The 19,429-nt window shown below is 45.2% G+C and overlaps 1 protein-coding gene across 1 annotated transcript; it reads left to right on the plus strand.

Moving 5' to 3' along the window:
• The first annotated feature begins 6,373 nt into the window (after positions 1–6,373).
• On the plus strand, positions 6,374–19,022 carry TMEM64 (transmembrane protein 64). The gene is made up of 3 exons (XM_075415887.1): positions 6,374–7,144; positions 12,677–12,832; positions 16,458–19,022. Exons 1-3 carry the CDS (start codon positions 6,389–6,391, stop codon positions 16,650–16,652), a joined length of 1,107 nt encoding a protein of 368 aa, XP_075272002.1. The 5' UTR covers positions 6,374–6,388; the 3' UTR covers positions 16,653–19,022.
• The last annotated feature ends 407 nt before the right edge of the window (positions 19,023–19,429 follow it).

The following is a 19,429-nucleotide window of genomic DNA, read 5'->3' on the forward strand; positions in this document are numbered from 1 at the left end:
TGAGTCCTTAAGATGAATTAGCTTAAGTTTTCCATTACCGCGACAGCTGAAAGCAGCTATAGATGTACCAAGTATATAGCTGTATTTTGCCTTATGTATAATGATGCTTAAGGTTTCTCATTTGCTGTTTCTGGGCTAGGACACTCTAAGGAATATCATGCAAGTAATTATAAATCCTCAGTTCTACCGAAACGGACTTGCATTAGGTGTGTCACTATTTATATAATAACTAATACCAGAGCGATGTCTCAGAATCTTCCCTTCAATGTAAATATTTCAACACATTGCTTACTGTATTTAATTTTGCTTCATGCCTTACATATAGTTGTAATAAAATCTGCTGGAAATGTTTTTTGTAAAATCATTGCATTAACTATATTTTTTTATGTACGAACATGTATGAAAATAAACATATTCATTTTCTGAATTACGTGAGTTTATGATAGTACATATATCATTCAATACCTTTAACATGATTGTATGGCTCTTATCTGGGAGACTGGGATTATAAATAAAGTAATAAAATTTCTATTCCTATGTGTAGATGCCTAATCCATCAAGCTGCAAACTAACACAATTGGATTCCCACCCTAAGACTTAAAAAGTCATACTCTTTAATGGATACATTTATTGAGTTTTATAGACATTTCATTTTTTTATGTTTGCAACTTTTTCTAACAATCTTTTCTGATCTATATAGCTCCAGGTGAAAGCAAAGCAAGCTTTTTTACATCTTGATCAATATTTGTTTAAAAAATCAAAACCCTGGGGGATCCTAAGATGCTAATAGTGCCATTTCTGCTCTTACACCTTGTGTTCCTGATGCAGCAACTTTGGAAATATCACCTTTCACTGAGAAGTTAACCAGCCTCTCATAAAGCTACATGTTCCTGGGAACTACAGGCCTGTCAGCCTGACCTTGGTGCCGGGCAAGATTGTGGAGTGATTCATCCTGAGTGCACTCACCGGGCATGTGCAGGACAACCAGGGGATCCTGCCCAGCCAGCATGGGGTCATGAAAGGCAGGTCCTGCTTGACCAACCTGACCTCCTTCTATGGCCAGGTGACCCTCCTAGTGGATGAGGGAAGGGCTGTGGATGTTGTCTACCTGGACTTTAGTAAGGCCTTTGACACTGTTCCCCACAGCATCGTCCTGAAGAAACTGGCTGCCCATGGTTTGGGTGGGTCTACTCTTTGCTGGATAAAGAACTGGCTGAATGGCCAAGCCCAGAGAGTGGTGGCAAATGGAGCTAAATCCAGCTGCCAGTCGGTCACAAGTGGTGTCCCCCAGGGCTCAGTTTTGGGTCTGGTCTTGTTTAACATCTTTACCAATGATCTGGATGAGGGGATTGAATGCTCCCTCAGTAAGTTTGCAGATGACACCAAGGTGGGTGGTAGGGTCAATCAGCTTGAGGGTAGGAAGGCTTTGCAGAGGGATCTGGACTGACTGGATCAATGGGCCGAGGCCAACTGTATGATGTTCAACAAGGCCAAGTGCCGGTTCCTGCACTTCAGTTACAACAACCCCATGCAACGCTACAGGCTTGGGGAGGAGTGGCTGGAAAGCTGCCCAGCGGAAAAGGACCTGGGGGTGTTGGCTGACAGCCAGCTGAACATGAGCCAGGTGGCCAAGAAGGCCAACAGCATCCTGGCTTGTATCAGGAACAGGGTGGCCAGCAGGAGCAGGGAGGTGATTCTCCTCCTGTACTCAGCACTGGTGAGGCCGCACCTGGAGTACTGTGTTCATTTTGGGCCCCTCACTACAAGAAGGACATTGAGGTGCTGGAGCATGTCCAGAGAAGGACAACAAGGCTGGTGAGGGGTCTAGAGAACAAGCCTTATAAGGAGTAGCTGAGGGAGCTGGGGCTGTTTAGTCTGGAGAAGAGGAGGCTGAGGGGGGACCTTATGGCTCTCTACAACTACCTGAAAGGAGGTTGTAAGTGAGGCAGCTGTTGGTCTCTTCTCTCAAGTAACTAGCAATAGGACGCGATAGGACTTGAAATGGCCTCAGGTTCTGTCAGTGGAGGTTTAGATTGGATATTAGGAGAAATTTCTTTACTGAAAGAGTGGTCAGGCATTGGAACAGGCTGTCCAGGGAAGTGATGGAGTCATCATCCCTGGAGGTGTTCAAAAAAAGTGTAGATGTTGCACTTTGGGACATAGTTTAGCAGGCATGATGGTGTTGGATTGATGGTTGGACTTGATAATCTTAGAAGTCTTTTCCAACCTTACTGATTCTATGATTCTACGATTCTCTTTTGTAGCTTGTTTTCCTTCAGCATACTTCTCATTCGCTTTGACAAAACTGTGAATGCACATGTATTTAAAACATAACTACCCAAATCAGTGGTGCCCAGGCTATGGCCTGCAGATGTAATTTGGTCTACCAGAATAATTTCTCTGGTCATGGCTTGCTCCTTGCTAGTATCTTCCCCCAAATTCTTGCAACTCGTCCTCTGTTAAACAGCAAAAAGTGCATTCCCTGCATGAGCAAAGCGTATGCACCTTCCTTCACGTGGGTGAAAAGGAATGTATGAGCATGAAGACTGCAGACAAGATGGAGGGACTTCTAGTGACAGCCTGCTGTGCCCTAAGAATGGTTACTCCTCACATAAATTAGTCCCAGCCAAAGGACATTCAGATTAATGCTGGCAGAATTAAACAGCACAGGCATTTAGAAGTACACTGGAGTTACGGCGTCCCTAACGTCATCTTCTCAAAAACAGTCCCGCTTCTCCCTCTAAAAGAGCAATTCAGAAATAACTATGGCAAGATTTCAGGAGCTTGCAACTCAAAATTAATTTCTTTCCTGACTCGTGGCTTAATGTACCCTACTCTCCAGCTTCAGGACCCCTATTCAGTGTGGACCAGTCGTATGGGCCTAAATGAGTCATGTCTTCCATTTCAGTAAGAGGACTCACATGCTTAGCTGGGTGTGTTTGCATGCTTATATTCCTTGAAACAAAAAATGAGACAGGAGAAGGAGAGTTTCAAAATGCAACACAACATTTCTCAGTTGCTCGTGTCCGATCAGGAAATATCCTGGACCTAAAAACTGGGCCTGGAAAAAACACCCACATGGCAAAAATTCTTCTGTATCTACTACAATCCATGTCATCATGAGAACTTTCTATAGAAACAACTCATCTTGAAGCAGAACAGTCCTCTGGCTGTTACCTTGTGCTTCTCAGATTTAAATTCATTTGCTGACAAATACCGAAAAAATATAAAGAGAGGTAAAAAATCAGCTCAAATGACAGAGGAGTTTAACAAGAATCTCATTAGAAGTAACTCAGCCTGAGGAAGTACAGGAGCAGTTTTCGTTGGTGTAATGTAATCATTTAAACCCATGTGTGCTAAGCCTGAAATTTTAATTCCTGTTACTTCAAATAATTTCTGGAGCTAACCAGGCCAGCAGGGCTTTTTTTAAAGAACAGGTTAGACAACATTTCGTGGAAATTATTCACTAAATCAACTAACTTACTCGGGGGGGGGGGGGGGGGGGGGGCGCTATCTTTTGGAGCACTAAGTGTTTGTCCAGGAGCTGTGTGCTCAAGAGCTTGTCTGTTTTTCTAAGTGTAGTAACTGGTCTGTTAAAAGATAACTGCTTTCCCTTACAGATCCGGCCTTGCTCATACCATCAGACCATTGCAACTGCATCATCCGTAGTATGGGAGTATCTCGGTTCGCTGACTAGCAAGTCTGAAAAGCGGATCATTTCATTCAGCAGTTGGCAAATCTTCAAGGGTGTGTGAGGTTGGCTTTTTTCCCCCTTGAGATGGCAAGAGCACGCCAGGAAACCTCACAGCAGCCAGCTGACGCTGCCTCTCAGCTCTGGAGCTGTATGTGCCCTGCGTGCTGGAGCCGCTCCCAGCTCCGCCGGAGTCCTGCTGAATTCCTGCGGCCAGCTTGGATGTTTATCCAGAGATGCTTCAGCTCCCGCTCCAGGACCGTGCTCTGCGTCACTCAAAATCTGACGGAGTGTTGTCTTTCCTTCCTGAGCTATTGCTCCAAAGATCTGTACAATGCCAGGATTAGCTATTTCGGGGGGGGGGGGGCAGGCAATGAATGAGGTCAAGGAGTTTCAGCCTGTATACTCCTAGAGGCTGGGAAGCAACTCCACTAACCAACCAGTTAAAATATTTTTATAGGCTGGAGTCTAACGTCAGGACTGTCATTTACACCATTATCTTCCTCGTACCCTTTCGTAGTTCCTTTTCAAGTACATTTTCTGTGATTATAAGTACAGAACCCTGTAGCTTTTAGGAGTGGCAGCAGCAGATTGATTCCAGCTCTGAGCACAAGGTTATGCACTTTAGACGCAGAAATGCAGGGGCAGCGTAAAGCGTGTAACTGATAGACATTTTCACTCAGGCTTTTTCATATTCTGTGAATGCAACTGTACTGAACAGAAACATACACAAGCTGGATCTGCATCAAAGACATATGTATGAAACCAGAAATTAATATTTTGTCTTCTTGTTTTTCTACTGAACTTCCAGCCCTTCCCAGTTTGCTGAAATGCCTTACTGAACGTACAAGTATGCCCACCATCCTTCACAGGCCGTAATGCAGGGCTTTCTTGCCATTATGATGATGATGGTGATGATGGATGTATGCCCTGCCTGTGTTTGCACTGGAAGTAAAGAGCACACGCAAAACCAAATGCTCACGTTTGGCAGGAAGGCAGATTATGCTGGAGACACTTCTCTGCAACTTCCCCGTTGTAAATTCTCCCAGGATTGTTTTATTCTGTCGTGGTGCTCCAAGACCTCTGTCATTTTCTTAGGCTGATTTGCTGGATTGCCCAGGTTGTATCATTTCTCACAGCGTATTTTGTGAGTGAACATATTTGCGGTACATTCTTCAAGATACATTCTTCATTTTGAGATTCAGAGGGTTTGGGGTTTTTTTTCCAATCATTCTTTAACCTTCACGACTCCCACACAGTCGTTTTATACACGCTTGCAAATTTCCCAGCAGAGGAATACAACTCCACTGGAGCACACTGTGTATGTTTAAGCACGGTAAAGAAAACATGAGGAGCTACTGGAAAAGAGTCCAGAGGAGGGCTATGAGGATGATGAGGGGCCCGGAGCATCTCTCCTATGAGGAAAGGCTGAAGGAGCTGGGCTTGTTTAGCCTGGAGAAGGCTGAGTGGGGACCTTATAAACGCTTACAAATATCTTAAGGGTGGGTGTCAGGAGGATGGGGCCAGACTCTTTCCAGTGGTGCCCAGTGACAGGAAAAGGGGCAATGGGCACAAACTGAAGCACAGGAAGTTCCATCTGAACATGAGGAAGAACTTCTTCACTCTGAGGGTGACGGAGCACTGGAACAGGCTGCCCAGGGAGGTTGTGGAGTCTCGTTCTCTGGAGATATTCAAGACCCACCTGGACAAGGTCCTGTGCAGCCTGCTCTAGGTGACCCTGCTTCAGCAGGGGGGTTGGACTAGATGACCCAGAGGTCCTTTCCAACCCCGACCATTCTGTGAAAACCCTTTCTGCACTGTATGGCTGGAGAGGAGACGAGAGGAGAGGAGAGGAGAGGGCCGGTGTGTTGGTGACACAGAGCCTCCACCTCCGGGAGGGAGTGCGGCCAACGGGCCCCGGGAGGAGCCGCCGGAGCCAGCGACGCCTCAGCCCCGCGCCGCTCCGCCCGCAAACCGCCGGCGCTGCGGCGCGGCCGCCCCGCACCCCGCCCGGTCACGGCTCCGCCGCAGGTGGGCAGGAAAACGGCCGGGGGCTGCCGGCGGGGAGCCTGCCGGCGGGGAGCCTGCCGGCGGGGAAGAGGCGAGCGGCGGCGGGCGGGCCGCGGCGCTCCCGGGGCGGAGCAGAGCAGCGCGGGGGGCGGGCCTGGCCGCGGCGGTGCCGCCGAGCCCGGCAGCGGGGCCGGGCTCTGCCGCCGCCGGAGCCTCCCCCCGCGCTGCCACATCGGCGCCACGGCTCCGAGAAGGCGCGTCCCGGAGCGGAGCGGGAGCCCAGCGCGCCGGGAGATGGATCCTCGCTGCCGCGGTTGCTGCCGCCGCTGCCGCCCCCCGGGACTCTCGCTGCGCCAGGGCCGCCGCTGCCACCGCCGGGACGGAGAGCGCGGCGCCGCCGCCGCCGCCTAACGCCGCAGCCCCGGCGGCGCGGCCGAAGCGGGGAGGCAGCGCGGAGGCCGCCGCGGCCCCTCCGCCCGCCGGGCCCCCCCCGCCCCCTCCTCCCCGCCCTCCCCGCTGCCTCTTCCCCGCCCCCGCCCGGCCCTCGGCCGGGCTCCGCCGCCGGCAGCCGGGCCATGGCGGGGCGATGAGGGAGCGGCCGCCCCTGCCCGCAGGCTGCGTGGGGAGGCGGGGAGCGACGGGGCCGGGCGGCCGGGTGGCGGCAGAGCCGGGCGGCGGGGCGGGGGGATGCGGGGCGCGGGCGCCGCGGCGCTGCAGCTGCTCTCCCGAGCCGTGAAGCAGGCGGCGGCGCAGGGGGCCCGGCAGGACCTGGGCCGCTGGCTGTCCCGGGCCGCCGGCTCGGAGGCGGGAGGCGGCGGCGGGGACCCCGTCGGCTTCGTCCCGGCGGGGGCCGGCGGGCTGCTGCTGGGGCCGTACGCGCAGCAGGGCGGGCTGCCGGCGGCGGAGCTGCTGCTCTGCCAGCTGCCCGAGGCGGGCGGCGGCGGGCCCGGGCCGGCCGAGGCGCGGGGCTGGCGCTGCTCCTGCTGCCTCCTGGGCACCTGCTGGTGCAGGAGCTGCCTCAGCGTCTGCGTGCTGGCGGCCCTCTGCTTCGCCTCGCTGGCCCTGGTGCGCCAGTACCTGCGGGACCTGCTGCTCTGGGCCGAGAGCCTGGACAGCCTGGCCGGCGTGCTGCTCTTCACCCTGGGCTTCATCGTCGTCTCCTTCCCCTGCGGCTGGGGCTACATCCTGCTCAACGTGGCCGCCGGCTACCTCTACGGCTTCGTGCTGGGCATGGGGCTGATGGTGCTTGGCGTCCTGGTCGGCACCTTCGTCGCCCACGCAGCCTGCAAGCGGCTGCTGGGCCGCTGGGCGCGGGCCAGGGTGCAGGGCAGCGAGGCGCTCAGCGCCGTCGTCCGCGTCGTGGAGGGCGGCAGCGGGCTCAAGGTGGTGGCCCTGGCGCGGCTGACGCCGATCCCCTTCGGGCTGCAGAACGCCGTCTTCGCGGTGAGTCCCGGCCCGGGCCAGGGAAGGAGCTCTGGCTGGAGGGATGTCTGGGGCAGCACAGCGGCCGGCGTCGCTGGTGGTGGTTGCCTCCTTTCCCGGGAAGAAACCTTGGTTTCTCGCTGTTCCGACAGCAGTAAAAGCAACCCAACCTGCTGTTGCTGGTGGCTCTTGGTGCTGGTGGCGGGACGGCAGGCAGGTTCTCGAGGTGCCTTCTTCAGTGGCATTGCGGCAGCATTGCTCTCTGGCTTTTGAGACTATGTTCTGGTGTCAGAAAGAAGCAGCAAGGAGCTGTGTAGCAAAATCTGCCGAAAACTCAGCAGTTTTAAAGTGCTTGTGTTTTTGAAGCCATGAGTGGGAAGAAAGGTATTTTTAAACAGTCTTGCCACATCTCCCTCAGCTACTTAATATAAATAACCATATTGGAAAGACAGAAGTGGACAGATTCAATTCTTGCTCAGTTGGGTTGGTGTGTGTAGCGTACATCTAGCAAATCCGTAGAGGGTGTGAAGTCTGTGCACACCAGAGAGGCCGCGCGCATTTTGGGCAAAGCATCAAGATGTAGGCTCAGCTGGCAGGGGGCTTGGTACAGACTGGAGTGGTACTGAAAGCTAATTTAAACTTGAGTTTGGAGAAGGGTTGGACTTGCTTTTCTTTCTACTTTTAGATGACGATCGGTACATTCTTTAAGAATAATTATTTGAAACTTACAGTCTTACTGTTCTCTGTGATCATCTTAGAAAGCAAAGAAGAACGTAGAGGCTACCGCTTTTGAGTACCGTCATGCTGGTGATGACAATTTCAGACACTTTCTGAGTGCCTTGTCTGAAGGATCTGGTTTTGGCTGTGTGTTATGCCTCAGTTGTGTCTGCTAACGTGGTGAAATCAAAACAAACAAGACTGTGAAATATTTTAAATGTTTAACAGTAACTCGTGTGTTCTTTAATGTAAGAGACCCTGTAAACAAGTGTTTTAGTCTGCCACTTACCTGTAGCATGCTTTCCACTCCCCATCAGCAGTCCTGATCCTGTCCCCTTCTGAAGTGCTTGCTTACTTTTGACAGAATCTTGTAGTTGAAATGAGTAGGTCATTGAATACCAAATTTGTTGTTTAGGAAAAAATTAATCTGCGCAATTTGTAGGGGTTAACACCCACGTCAAATATTTAAAATTGCGGTGTATAAAACTGCGTGCTGGAGTGTTCGTCTCGGGAGATGCAGTCTGTGCCCATAAAAGCTGTAGCAACTTGTTTGATCCTTTGACCGTTTCCTTATTAAGAATGAGAGGAACCTCAGCTGTTTCATTTGTTTGTCTATATTACCACAGGACTGAGGAAGCTTAGACCTGTGCTGCCGGGAGCAGAGTCCTCCCGGAGCCCAAGGTCCCAGTGCAGCAGTTGAAGCTTTTGCTGTATGTGACCCTCCTGAAGTGGGGAGACCTGTGGTGCTTCGATTGTTTGCAGCTTCTGGGTGTCACTTCAAGGAGTCAGCAGATGCTGTAGAGCAGTATTGGATCTGAAAAACTGACCAGAAAATTACCGAGTTAAAACGATTTCCTCCCTGGCATGACTGTTCTGTTGGAAACACGATTCAGCAGAGTATGCAGGCCAGTGCAATATTAAAATGGTGCCGTAAATCAGTGTTTTGTATTCTCTAAGTACTGCAAGCTAAATAATTTTCTTTCCAAGTGGAAGGTTTTGGTGTTAAAATAACAGACAGGAGATGAGATGAAACCAGATTCTGGAGTATGCCTAGTAACTTGGATGTTGACTGCTAAAATTAGTTTGGGTTGCATTTGTTGCTCTGCATATATTTCTTTGCAGCATAGGCATAGGTGTGTTCAATTTTTAACTGAGAACATTTAATATGAACTGCTAGATTACTGAAAAATAAAAATGTTGTGTGCAAATCTGGGAATTCAAGACAGTTTCTCACTGTGAGTCAAGTTTAAGTTACATATAGAATACAGAATTATACGTACACAGACCGAGCTGTTATTTCTTTGAAATCTGACTTATTTGAAAACTTGATGCTCTGCTTACATTTAAACTGCAAGGGGATTTGGGGTGCCCTAACCATCTACCCATTCCCCGTACTGGCAACTTCAGCAAGAATTTGAAAAGTAGAGGCAAGAACAGTGAACTGAAGAAAACCTGTGCATCTTTGTTTTTCCAGCGGTCTGGTCTATGCGTGATTTCTGTGTGCGTACTTATAAGTAAACCGGACATGCTGAGAATACTTAAATGAGAGGGAAGGGAGGAAGTGACACATGAGGTCCAGGACAAGGCGTAACCTTGATGTGAGAGGGGTCATCTGCAAGGCTGGGGCTAATGGGTTTCTACAAGCACTTGTTCAGTGCCGTGTGCCATCTGCTGAGGGTTTTGGGGAGGTGGAATTACAGGCAAAGGTGCAGAAGGAAGGAAGAGCTTCCTAGCATTTGATTAGCGATGGGATCATGCCATTTGAAATGGCACAAGAAGAAAATTGACACAAATTTCTTGGTTTCTCATCAGCCAGACATGAACATCTTGCTTCTTAAGGTCATGCTGCTGCTCTTTGGGTAAGCGCCCATAGTAGGAGCACTGGGCTGAGGCATTTACTTGCTTTTCTGGAAGACCTTCTGGAAGAACTTCTTCACTGAAAGCATGGCTGTATTTCTCTTTGAGTGGATTTGGCTTGATTGACACTCCTGTGGTGCCAGGGTGGTCTGGGCTGCTGGGGTGGGCTGTAGCTCTCGGTGAAGCGTTTGCCCAGCCCCAGACCTCTTCCTGTGGCAGCTCCGAGCATTCTGAAGGCAAGTCTGTAAGGGGGTCTGCTACACAGGGCATCACCTCCTTCCCACTGCTGGGCGCTGGAGTGAGGTTTGTACAAACTGATTGTTTCTAGCGCCCAGTGTAGCTTAGATCAGAAATCATATTTTTTCTTTCTCCTCTGAGAGGAGTGTTGCATGGAAGGAATAATGCGTCCAAGTGTGCACCTCTGGTTCGAGAAACGCACGCGGTGAAATGAAAGTTCAAGAAATGGTACCTGCTTGGCAGGAACGTGCGGGCCGCTTACTCTGCTTGTTGGAAAGTTGCGAGTTGCTTTTTGTTTTGTTTTTTATACTCTACCTGTTTGGGGGTATTTTTTGGAGAAAGAGCATCAGAATAGTCCTTTGCTCTCGGTCGCTAAGCCTAGCTGATCTGAAACACGGGATTTCGTAAGTTGAGGGGAGAGAAATCTGCTGCAATCCCCAAAGGCATGTGAGCCCCCAATGAAGTCCTGACACAAGCGTTTGTTCTTTGACAGGGGCGAACCAAAGGTGTCAGCTGCAGAGTACACAAAAGTTTTACTGGACAAAGCCTGTCCAAGGCTTAGTGGGAGAATTTCTGGGTAATACTCTTGTTACCAGAACAGTTAGGTAGATCTCAATTTTATTTTAATACATCGCTATGGCCTATAACAATTGCATCCATGTTTGCATTGGGATTTCACCATTAGTTTTTGCTGGCTTGAGCTTTCCGTAGAAGCAGAGTCCTGGTAGCCTGTTTGGCAGCTTGGCCACACAGATCCCAGTCTGGCAGGTTACTAGAACAAGTAAAGTTCATAGAAGGAAAGATATGGAAAGCTGGAAGTTTTATGGAAATTTTGTAGAGGTGCTGTCTGCTTGCTGTGATAGCACTGCAGGTCTAAACCTTGCAAACCACGAGTTAAAAAGGCACCTGCAAAATTCCGCCCCCCCCCCCCCCCGCCTCCACTTAGCTTACCTTTTAGTGGGAAGCACAAGTTGCAGTCCAGCATATCCACTGGCAGCCTCCCCTTCTCTTGGAAACAGTCTCTCTCATGGCTTAGGAGGTCCAGTTGCTTCAGGGCAGACCCAGACATGCAGACGTGTTGTTCTGCAACCAAAGTGTCCTTAATACATATACACAAATGAAAGAGGTGCCCAGGAGTGTTAAAACAATCTTTGGGAAGTTTCCCAGCTCCATTAGATTTAATGGCAGTGTCCTACTTAGCAAATCATGCCTCAGCGTTAGTATTTCAGAGATTTTTAATAGCAGCTCCTTCATTCCCTTGGCAATATGGGAAGTTTTGGTTGTGCATTCTTATTACATGGCCCAGATTACGGTAATGTTTAGGGGGAAAAAAAAAAAAAGTCTTTTCAAAGCATCAGTCAAAAGTGAAGTTCTGACATAATTATGTAGTGCTTTTTCATTACAAGTCTAAATTAATCTTGTATGGAGAGGGCCATGTATTATTTGTGTTGCTGGTATGTATTTCAGTCTACAGGAAGTATGATTTGCAGTGTGAAGTTTGGAACTGGCTTATTGGATCTTGTTCCAGTGAATTAATCTTTATGCTTTATTGCATTCTCCTCCTCCATTGGCCTTACTTCCTCCCAAAAACTTTCCACTGATGGTGCGTAGAGCTCTGAGAATCCAGCACTGTGACTTTCGTAGTAACCAAAGTTTATTTTAAGAATAGCATGATGAAATGAGTAACTTTGCTGCTATTCTCTTGTCTTCGACACTGTACAAAACTGTCAAGGACAATAATTTCCGTGTAGGCTCCCAGTGTTAGGGGCTATTCTTAGTTAAAACTTGTTTTATTACCATGTGATCAACAGAATTGTCTGGAAAATTCCTTATACTGCTTGTTTCAAAATAACCCTTTTCATACTCATTTTTAACCCATAGTTTCCTCTCGTTTTCATTTTTCTTGTGTAAATATCTTTTGGCCTTTTGGCTCTTGCATTTAATATTTCCCAGTGGCTGCTGATACTAATTTAGCTAGTACTGTGTACTTTGTTCCCATGTAAACTGTCCACATATTGACTCAGAACAGAAATTTCATAGCACAGAGGGGAAGATATCTTGAAATATTATTAGTGTTTTTTTCCAGAGAAACTAGCAAAAGCTGTGGCCGTGTGCACTGTTTTGTTCGCTAATAAAGGTGGGATGTAAAATTTCGTAAAGATACCCATGCATATCAGTATAAATATAGATAGGTATCACTGATAGAGATCATTGATAGGTATATGTGCCTTAATGACCTATATAACTTCCCTTGCAGAGGCAAATTGTGTCTGCCGTTCTGTTTACCTAGATGATATCTAACACAGTGACATTTTGAAGAATTACCTTTTATTAGTTGCCATACATGTAAAATGCAAATCAAATAGACTTTTGCTTTAGATCTTCACATTTCTTCCTGCGAGCAAATTCTCATAAATTGTAGGACGCCGCTCACCGTGAAGAAATAAACATCTTCGATGAACGGTGTAATTGCATCCTTAGTTAATGACTTTTTTGCAGAGATGTTGCATAATGTAAGATGAAATGAAATAAAACCTAGTAAATTTAAAAAGGCCAGATGAAAACTAGCCACATACTGGTTTATTGTGTTATCTTATGTTCACACACAGTGGAAAGTTTCAGTGAAGGAATGTAAGGAATTCTTTCATTATTTTGCACGGATGGTTGTGGGAGCAGCAGTCTGGTTGCACAAGTAGATTGTATTGGAGCTATGCGCGATTTCTTATGCTGTTTTTTACTCAGATTACAGATTTGTCGCTACCCAACTACCTGATGGCTTCTTCAGTTGGACTGCTTCCCACTCAGCTCCTGAACTCATACTTGGGCACTACCTTGCGCACCATGGAGGATGTGATTGCAGAACAAAGCGTTAGTGGCTATTTTATATTCAGTTTACAGGTAAGTTGAAATAATTGCTTTCGTAGACCTTGGTAACAGTAATGTCAGTCTCTTTATGATTGCCCAAGCAATTACTCTTGGAAACAGTCATCTTGTATTTGAGTTTATTTCTGTATCCCCCTACTTTCTTGCTCATCTACTGTATCAGTGGGATTCAAGACAGAATTTTTCTTCTGGAGACAGTAGACAAATTTCCTTCCAGTAGCTTTGTCTCCTCAAGTCATTGAGTCTTTGCTTTGGAAACTGCGTGCCCGTAGGAATGTGTGTGAGACAGAGGTTCAGTATTGCGGGTTTGTCTTTCAGGCTGTGCAGCCTCGTGTGTAAAAGGGGTGGGCTGCGGGAGGTTTGCAGGAGCGTGCGTCTCGGGGGAGTTAAGAGCTGCTCTCTGTTGGCATAACAGCTCCCTAGTCTGAGGCTGCTGACCTCGTACAGACCGAGAGCCGAGCAAGTGTGGCATGTGCTATTGAAAAGTAGCAGGATTTGAAAAGTGTTTAATTGGTATTTTCAGTAGATTGTATAAAACTGAGCTGATGTTTCTTTTTCACAGGCTTATTGACTGCTAGATACCCAGCGAAATGGGTTTCCAGCGTACTGTTTTCTCTTGATTTTGTTTTCTTCTGTTAGAAAAGTTTAATTCTCTCAAACCTCACAGGACTTACTCAGTGTTCTCTTTTTCTCCTTCTGCCACGGTTTTGTCAGGTTGTCTTCTCTTGCCCTCTGTAGTAATCTCCTGCTGAATTTCAGACCACCTCTGCACAAAAGCCCTTGTGCCACCAGCTGGGAAGTAGTGTGCTTAGGGTGCGTAGACCTTGCACCTCTGCAGCATTCGCTGTTAGCACTGAACACTCCTGATTTTGCATAGGTATTCAGGATGAAAAGTGCTGTAGAAGTACCATTTTGCTAATGCCTAAATCAGAATATCCTAATTTTGCAAGTGAGTAAATTCGTAGGAAGTGTGTAGTACATTTACATGAGCTTAACTGATGAAATAATTTGTCAGTAAGTCTTGGGGAGTAAGCCTTAAGTCTGAGACCATTACGAGCATAGAGGTCATGAGTATTTTGGAACCAGATTGTATACTGAAATCTCCTCCGACAGCGTCGGTATTTCAGGCTGTGTTTGAACAGCAGTTACCACGGTTTGCAGACTTTCAGCTGGTAATGCAGTCATTTATGTTCCTCGTTTTTTAGAGTCATAAAGCTGATGGTTAACAATGCTAAGATAGAAAGCTAAATCTAGGACTATTTTAACACCCCCACCCCCAACTTGTGTGCTCTTACATGGAAAATATAATTTATAGGCTTCATAGAACAGGGTTATGAGAATTGAAAACGCCTTTGTAAATGTGGGGCAAATAGCCTCGATGGACCAAAGAGAAAATAAATGGCTACTTGATCAGCTGTCATTTCAGGAATGTTATTTCCAGGGTGGTATTTTTTAGTGGTCTTTTCCTTTTCTAAAAAAAATTAATGGTTTTTTTTAGATGACATTGACTCTCCTTTGTAGGTTATAGAGGTTGTAACGTAAGTGTTGTTCAGGTAAGCACTAGCTGGAGAGGCTGAATGTTTGAATAGGAGCGCGCACCTCCTTGAGAGCAATCCTTGGGACCTGACTGAGTAAGTGAAGGGGAGCCTGCTGGTGGAGGAGTTACTGATGTTCTGCCACTTTCTTTCAGGCATCTGCCTGGTGCTTTGCCTAGCTGGGCTTTGGTGGGACTTTAATTTAGTAAATAGCTCTAAAAATCCGTCATATTTCATGGTTATCTGTGTGTATATATTTTTTAAGTTATTCATCTAGGGAGCTAGGCTATTGGTAGTAATATTTCTAAAACCAGTCAACTTTAAATATTTGGGTAAGCTTTTAGAATAAGTTTTCTCCTATATATTCAGAACTTGGTGTCCATAGTCCTTTTTCAACTCTTACATTGGCCAGCCTTTGAAAGGAGTAGCTTGAATTAGCGAGGAACATCTTTTTCACCACAAGGATGGTCAAGCAGTGGAGCAGGTTGCCTGGAGGGGTGGTGAGATCTCTGTCCTTGAATGTTTACAAGATCTGACTGGACAGAAGTTCTGAGCAACCTGGTCTGATCTTATAGCCAGCGCTGCTCTGAACAGCAGGTTGAGGTAGGGACCGCCAGGATGCCTGCCAGATGCATTTATCCGGTGACCTTACTTGTCAGTCATCTCACTTGGTGATATTCTAGCATCTTTTATGCCATGCTGACATGTTGTAAGTGATAGTCCTTAACGTTAAAGAAAACATAGCCCTACCAATTAATAATTAATTTCAAAAGACTCAAAACTTTAGCTTCCATTGTAAACAGTGTAACCTTTTGGTTTTTTGAAAGGAAGTTGCAGATTCAAGCTGGTTTCATAAAACGTTCTTAAAAAACACAGTGGCATTTACTTCTTTCAAAGGGACTCTCGCTATGACACAACTTGATTTTTATGTGAAGGTTTTATTTTTTTAAGGAGGATCTCAGCTGAAAACTTAACTGAAGTTTTACTGAAACCAAAGGCCGCCTCTGGGGAGTGCAGTACATGCCAATGTCATTGAATGAGTAATTTCTAAGCAAAAATTGTCTAGGTTTATTCCTGATAAATTTTGTGGTGAAAGTTTAAAAATTCTTAGCAGTAGCATCCAGAGCAAAAACCCGAACTAAACCCCTAGTTTTAGACAATATTTCCTCCTTAAAACAAACAAATAACCCTCCCCCACGCAGCACCAACATCCTCCCCGAGCCATCCTCCAGAAACCACATTCTTCCCGTACAGAGTACTCTAAGTCTCTCAGAAGGTCTGATTCTGTCCTGTTTAGTCCTGATATCAGAGAAGCGCAGTGACACTGCTGCTGTCTGCCATCTTCCGCACCAGAGGGGCAAGGACAAGAAGTTTTATTTCCTTTACTCTGCATCATCCTCTATCTCAGCTGCTTTGCAAGTTGCAGATGCCCAGTACAATTTCAAACTATTATTCACTTGGTACATGGAAAACAGCCTTTTTGACTAACACAAATACACCATGTCGTTTCTTTGTGGAAACATTTTGGCTGAGAAAGTGACGGGATTGCTTTCTAACAAGTATGTGGAAGTCAATGGAAAGAAAGAAAGACAGTATCTTTTCAATTCGTATCAATATTTAATTTCTGTGTAATGTCTGTGTTCTGATGAACACATCACACATCATGGCCTCATGCTGCACCAGGGGAGGTTTAGATTGGATATCAGGAAAAATTTCTTTGCTGAAAGAGTGGTCAGGTATTGGAACAGGCTGCCCAGGGAAGTGGTGGAGTCCCCATCCGTGGAGGTGTTCAAAAAACATGTAGATGTGGCACTTGGGGACATTGTTCAGCAGGCATGGTGGTGTTGTGGTGACAGTTGGGCTTGATGATCTTAGAGGTCTTTTCCAACCTTAATAATTCTATGCTAGTTGTTAGCATATGCAGGTTCACAGCCACTCAGTGGTCAAGTTCATCTTCTTTCTAATGTCTTGCCTGTGAAGCATTGAGTCAACAGATGCCTCCGTAAATCTCTGCATTGACAACTTTTTGTTTTGTTCAGAACAGTTGCTTTGTATTCATAGTTACAGTTTATATAGCCTACAACGCTCTTTTTTTTTATTTGCAGATTGTCATAAGCATAGGACTCATGTTTTATGTCGTTCACCGAGCTCAAGTGGAACTGAATGCAGCTATTGTAGCGTGTGAAATGGAAATGAAGACGTCACTTGTTAAAGACAGTCAACCGAGCATCAGTGGTTCAACCACATACTGCAACAAAAGGACAGTAGCATTCTCTGGAGGAGGTGTCAATATTGTGTGATTTCAAGTATTAATAAAGTAAGGTTTTGTGAACCTAAGCTATTGTCTAGAAATGTCTATGGACAATTCAACTAGTTTTAAGAAGATTACAAGTGGTTACAGGTTGTACTGTGGCACAAAAACCAACTGACCAGCTCTTCAATTGCACATGGAGTGACTTCTAACAAGAAGAGAAAGGTGGTGAAGTAACTTAAGATGTAAATGCAAATTTGGCTGCACCTTTGGTCATTTATTACGCCTGTCATGGCCTGTAGTCTGCACTTTAGGTTTTTTTTCTTTGCTTCTATAAACTGAGAAATGCTTCTATAAACTGAGAAAAGTAGCACAGAGGTAAATATTTTTCTGCTTAGCATTATTTATAAGGCTGAATAATTATATGCAGTAGAATTTTATTGCTGATAAAGATGAACAAGAAAGTATGCAATTCGATGTATGTTATTCTTGGATGTGCTTTTGCTTTGGAATTGCTTCCAGAACTTGGACTGTATTATTTAGCTAATGATGGGGCCGTTTGGCTTTTCCTTCAGTTTTGATTTTAAAAAAAAGAGAACCCTATGTAAAGTTTTGGTTGAATGTATTTTTGTAAGTCATTAAAAGTGTTGCAGAGCCATGCGTATGTATTCACACAAGCTTAAATCCTACATTGTGGGACTGAAGTGCTCTTAAATAACATTTTAAGTTACACTGTGTAATATGCAAAGTAAAAGGGAAAATATAGAAGTTATAATAGATTGCAGTGACTGTTTGAAGGAGACTTCATGACCTAACTGTTGCATTGGTTTTGCCACCTTGGCGATTGTAACAAAGGGCTGTTCCACGTTAGTCCTATTTATAGTATTTTTAATTGTTAAAAGGATGGAGTTTTTCAAGTCACGTGACTGCATGTAATAAGGCTTCCAGAACAGGGAGCTAAATCTGTCCTTTAAACAGCGTGATGGGGTACTGGCAGTACTGATTTTACATGAAGGTGGCCTTTATTTTGTAAGTGAATCCTCCCTCCTTTTAAAAAGCTTTAAAAATTCACTTTGGTTGGCATGTTTTTTTCTAAAAGTTTTATGTTTTCTTAAAAGACGCAATCTATTATAAATTTCATCAGAGCGAAGAAATGAGAACTAGAGGTTCTCCTTGGAAAAATAAATAATCCAGTAATGGGGGAGGACAGTAATGTCTCTGAGACTCAGGAATTCTGACTCCATTTTTGCAAGACAACACTGTATTGGATGATGCTCCTTTTACCCATGCTGTGGGCTGGTTTTCGCTGCGTTTGAGTAGACTGGATCACCCGATAGTAGCTTGTGTGTGTGTAAAAGGAAAACAACAGTAATGCCTGAACGTGATGTCTTGTATGTGTGAGTTTCATGTAGATATATGTACCAATGTTCAGTTGCTCAAACACGCGCAAGTCATCTGATACAAAAATGATGTAATGTATTGCTTATTTTGTAGTTATTTTGTTTAAGTTTTGAAGGATGCTTTCACTCTTGAAGATTTTGTGTTATTTTCTAACGGTATGACTGCACCTCCTTTCTGTAAGGCTGTTTGTTGGGTTCAAGCATTTTTGTGTTGTTGAGAATAGCAGGTCTTCAAGGTCGCCGTTGGGAAGCAGAGATTTGGTAGCCTCTGACAGCCTTACTGCGAGGACGTACGGTACTCGCGTAACGTGACATCTATGCATTCCTTGGTAGGGGAAGTTCAGTTTCGTTCTGAAGTGTGTATCCATTGCAGAGCGCTGTTGCTGGGTCTTGTCACCTAAGGAACTGAACTAGTTAAATGAAACATCAAAGTTCAGATTGTCTCCTTTTTGTTCTTCTGGCTTTTTGTTTTGATTGGTTGGCTTTTGAAACGGCAATCTGTATATACCTGGAAGTGTTCATTTACACATCTCTGCCTCTGACAGCTCCTGTGTGAAAACAAGAGAGCCAGATAACTTTTTGATGGCGTTATTTGTCATCATAGTATAACCAAGCCCTTTCTTAACTAAAGGTTTTTTATTTTTTTTTTGTTTCTTAGAAAGAACAATCCTTCAATAAATGAACTGATCTGAACTTTTCTCCATCTTGCCAAATCAATAATAGTATTTTGAAGAGGGTATCTCTTTCTTTGCATTTTTTAACTAACTTAAGGTTGTGTTGATTATTCAAGAACATTTCCCAAATATGTATTTTGAAGTGCTTTTATTTCCATGACATTTTGTAACCAGAGTAACTTCACTATGTGAACACTTTTGTAGTATGGAATTAGTTCTTAAGACTTTTGCATTTTGCTTGATACTTGTAATATTTGTGTACAAGTTAATGGGAAACATGCATTAAAAGGAACTTTTCTGTACCATGCCAATCATAATTTTATACAATAAATTCACTCAAATTTCTTTAAAGTAATATGTATTAAATGTTTAGGTTGCTATGAAGTAGTTGGAAAGAAGGTGCAGTGGAGTGTTGCCTTTACATATGCATGCAGATATAGTTGTCTGTGTTAAAGGAGTGACAAGTTAGGATTTAAGGATGAATTCCATGGGTGGGGAGTTACTAACAAGGGAAGGACATTTGATTTTTATTTTTTTAAAAAAGAAATACATCTTAATTCTGTTAAATACTTTGAAGGTTAGGTATTTGTAGCTGCCTTCTTGACAGAAGAATAAGCATGCGTATGCTTACAAGAAATGTGCTTCAACTGAAAGAGGACTGATATTTTTTAATGTAAAAGTAGTAAAAGTGATGTGATTTTTGAAATTATTTTTATTTAGATAGTCTCCCTACCCAGTGCAATTAAAAAATA

This window comes from Opisthocomus hoazin, chromosome 3 (assembly GCF_030867145.1).
Source record: "Opisthocomus hoazin isolate bOpiHoa1 chromosome 3, bOpiHoa1.hap1, whole genome shotgun sequence".
Taxonomy (NCBI): domain Eukaryota; kingdom Metazoa; phylum Chordata; class Aves; order Opisthocomiformes; family Opisthocomidae; genus Opisthocomus; species Opisthocomus hoazin.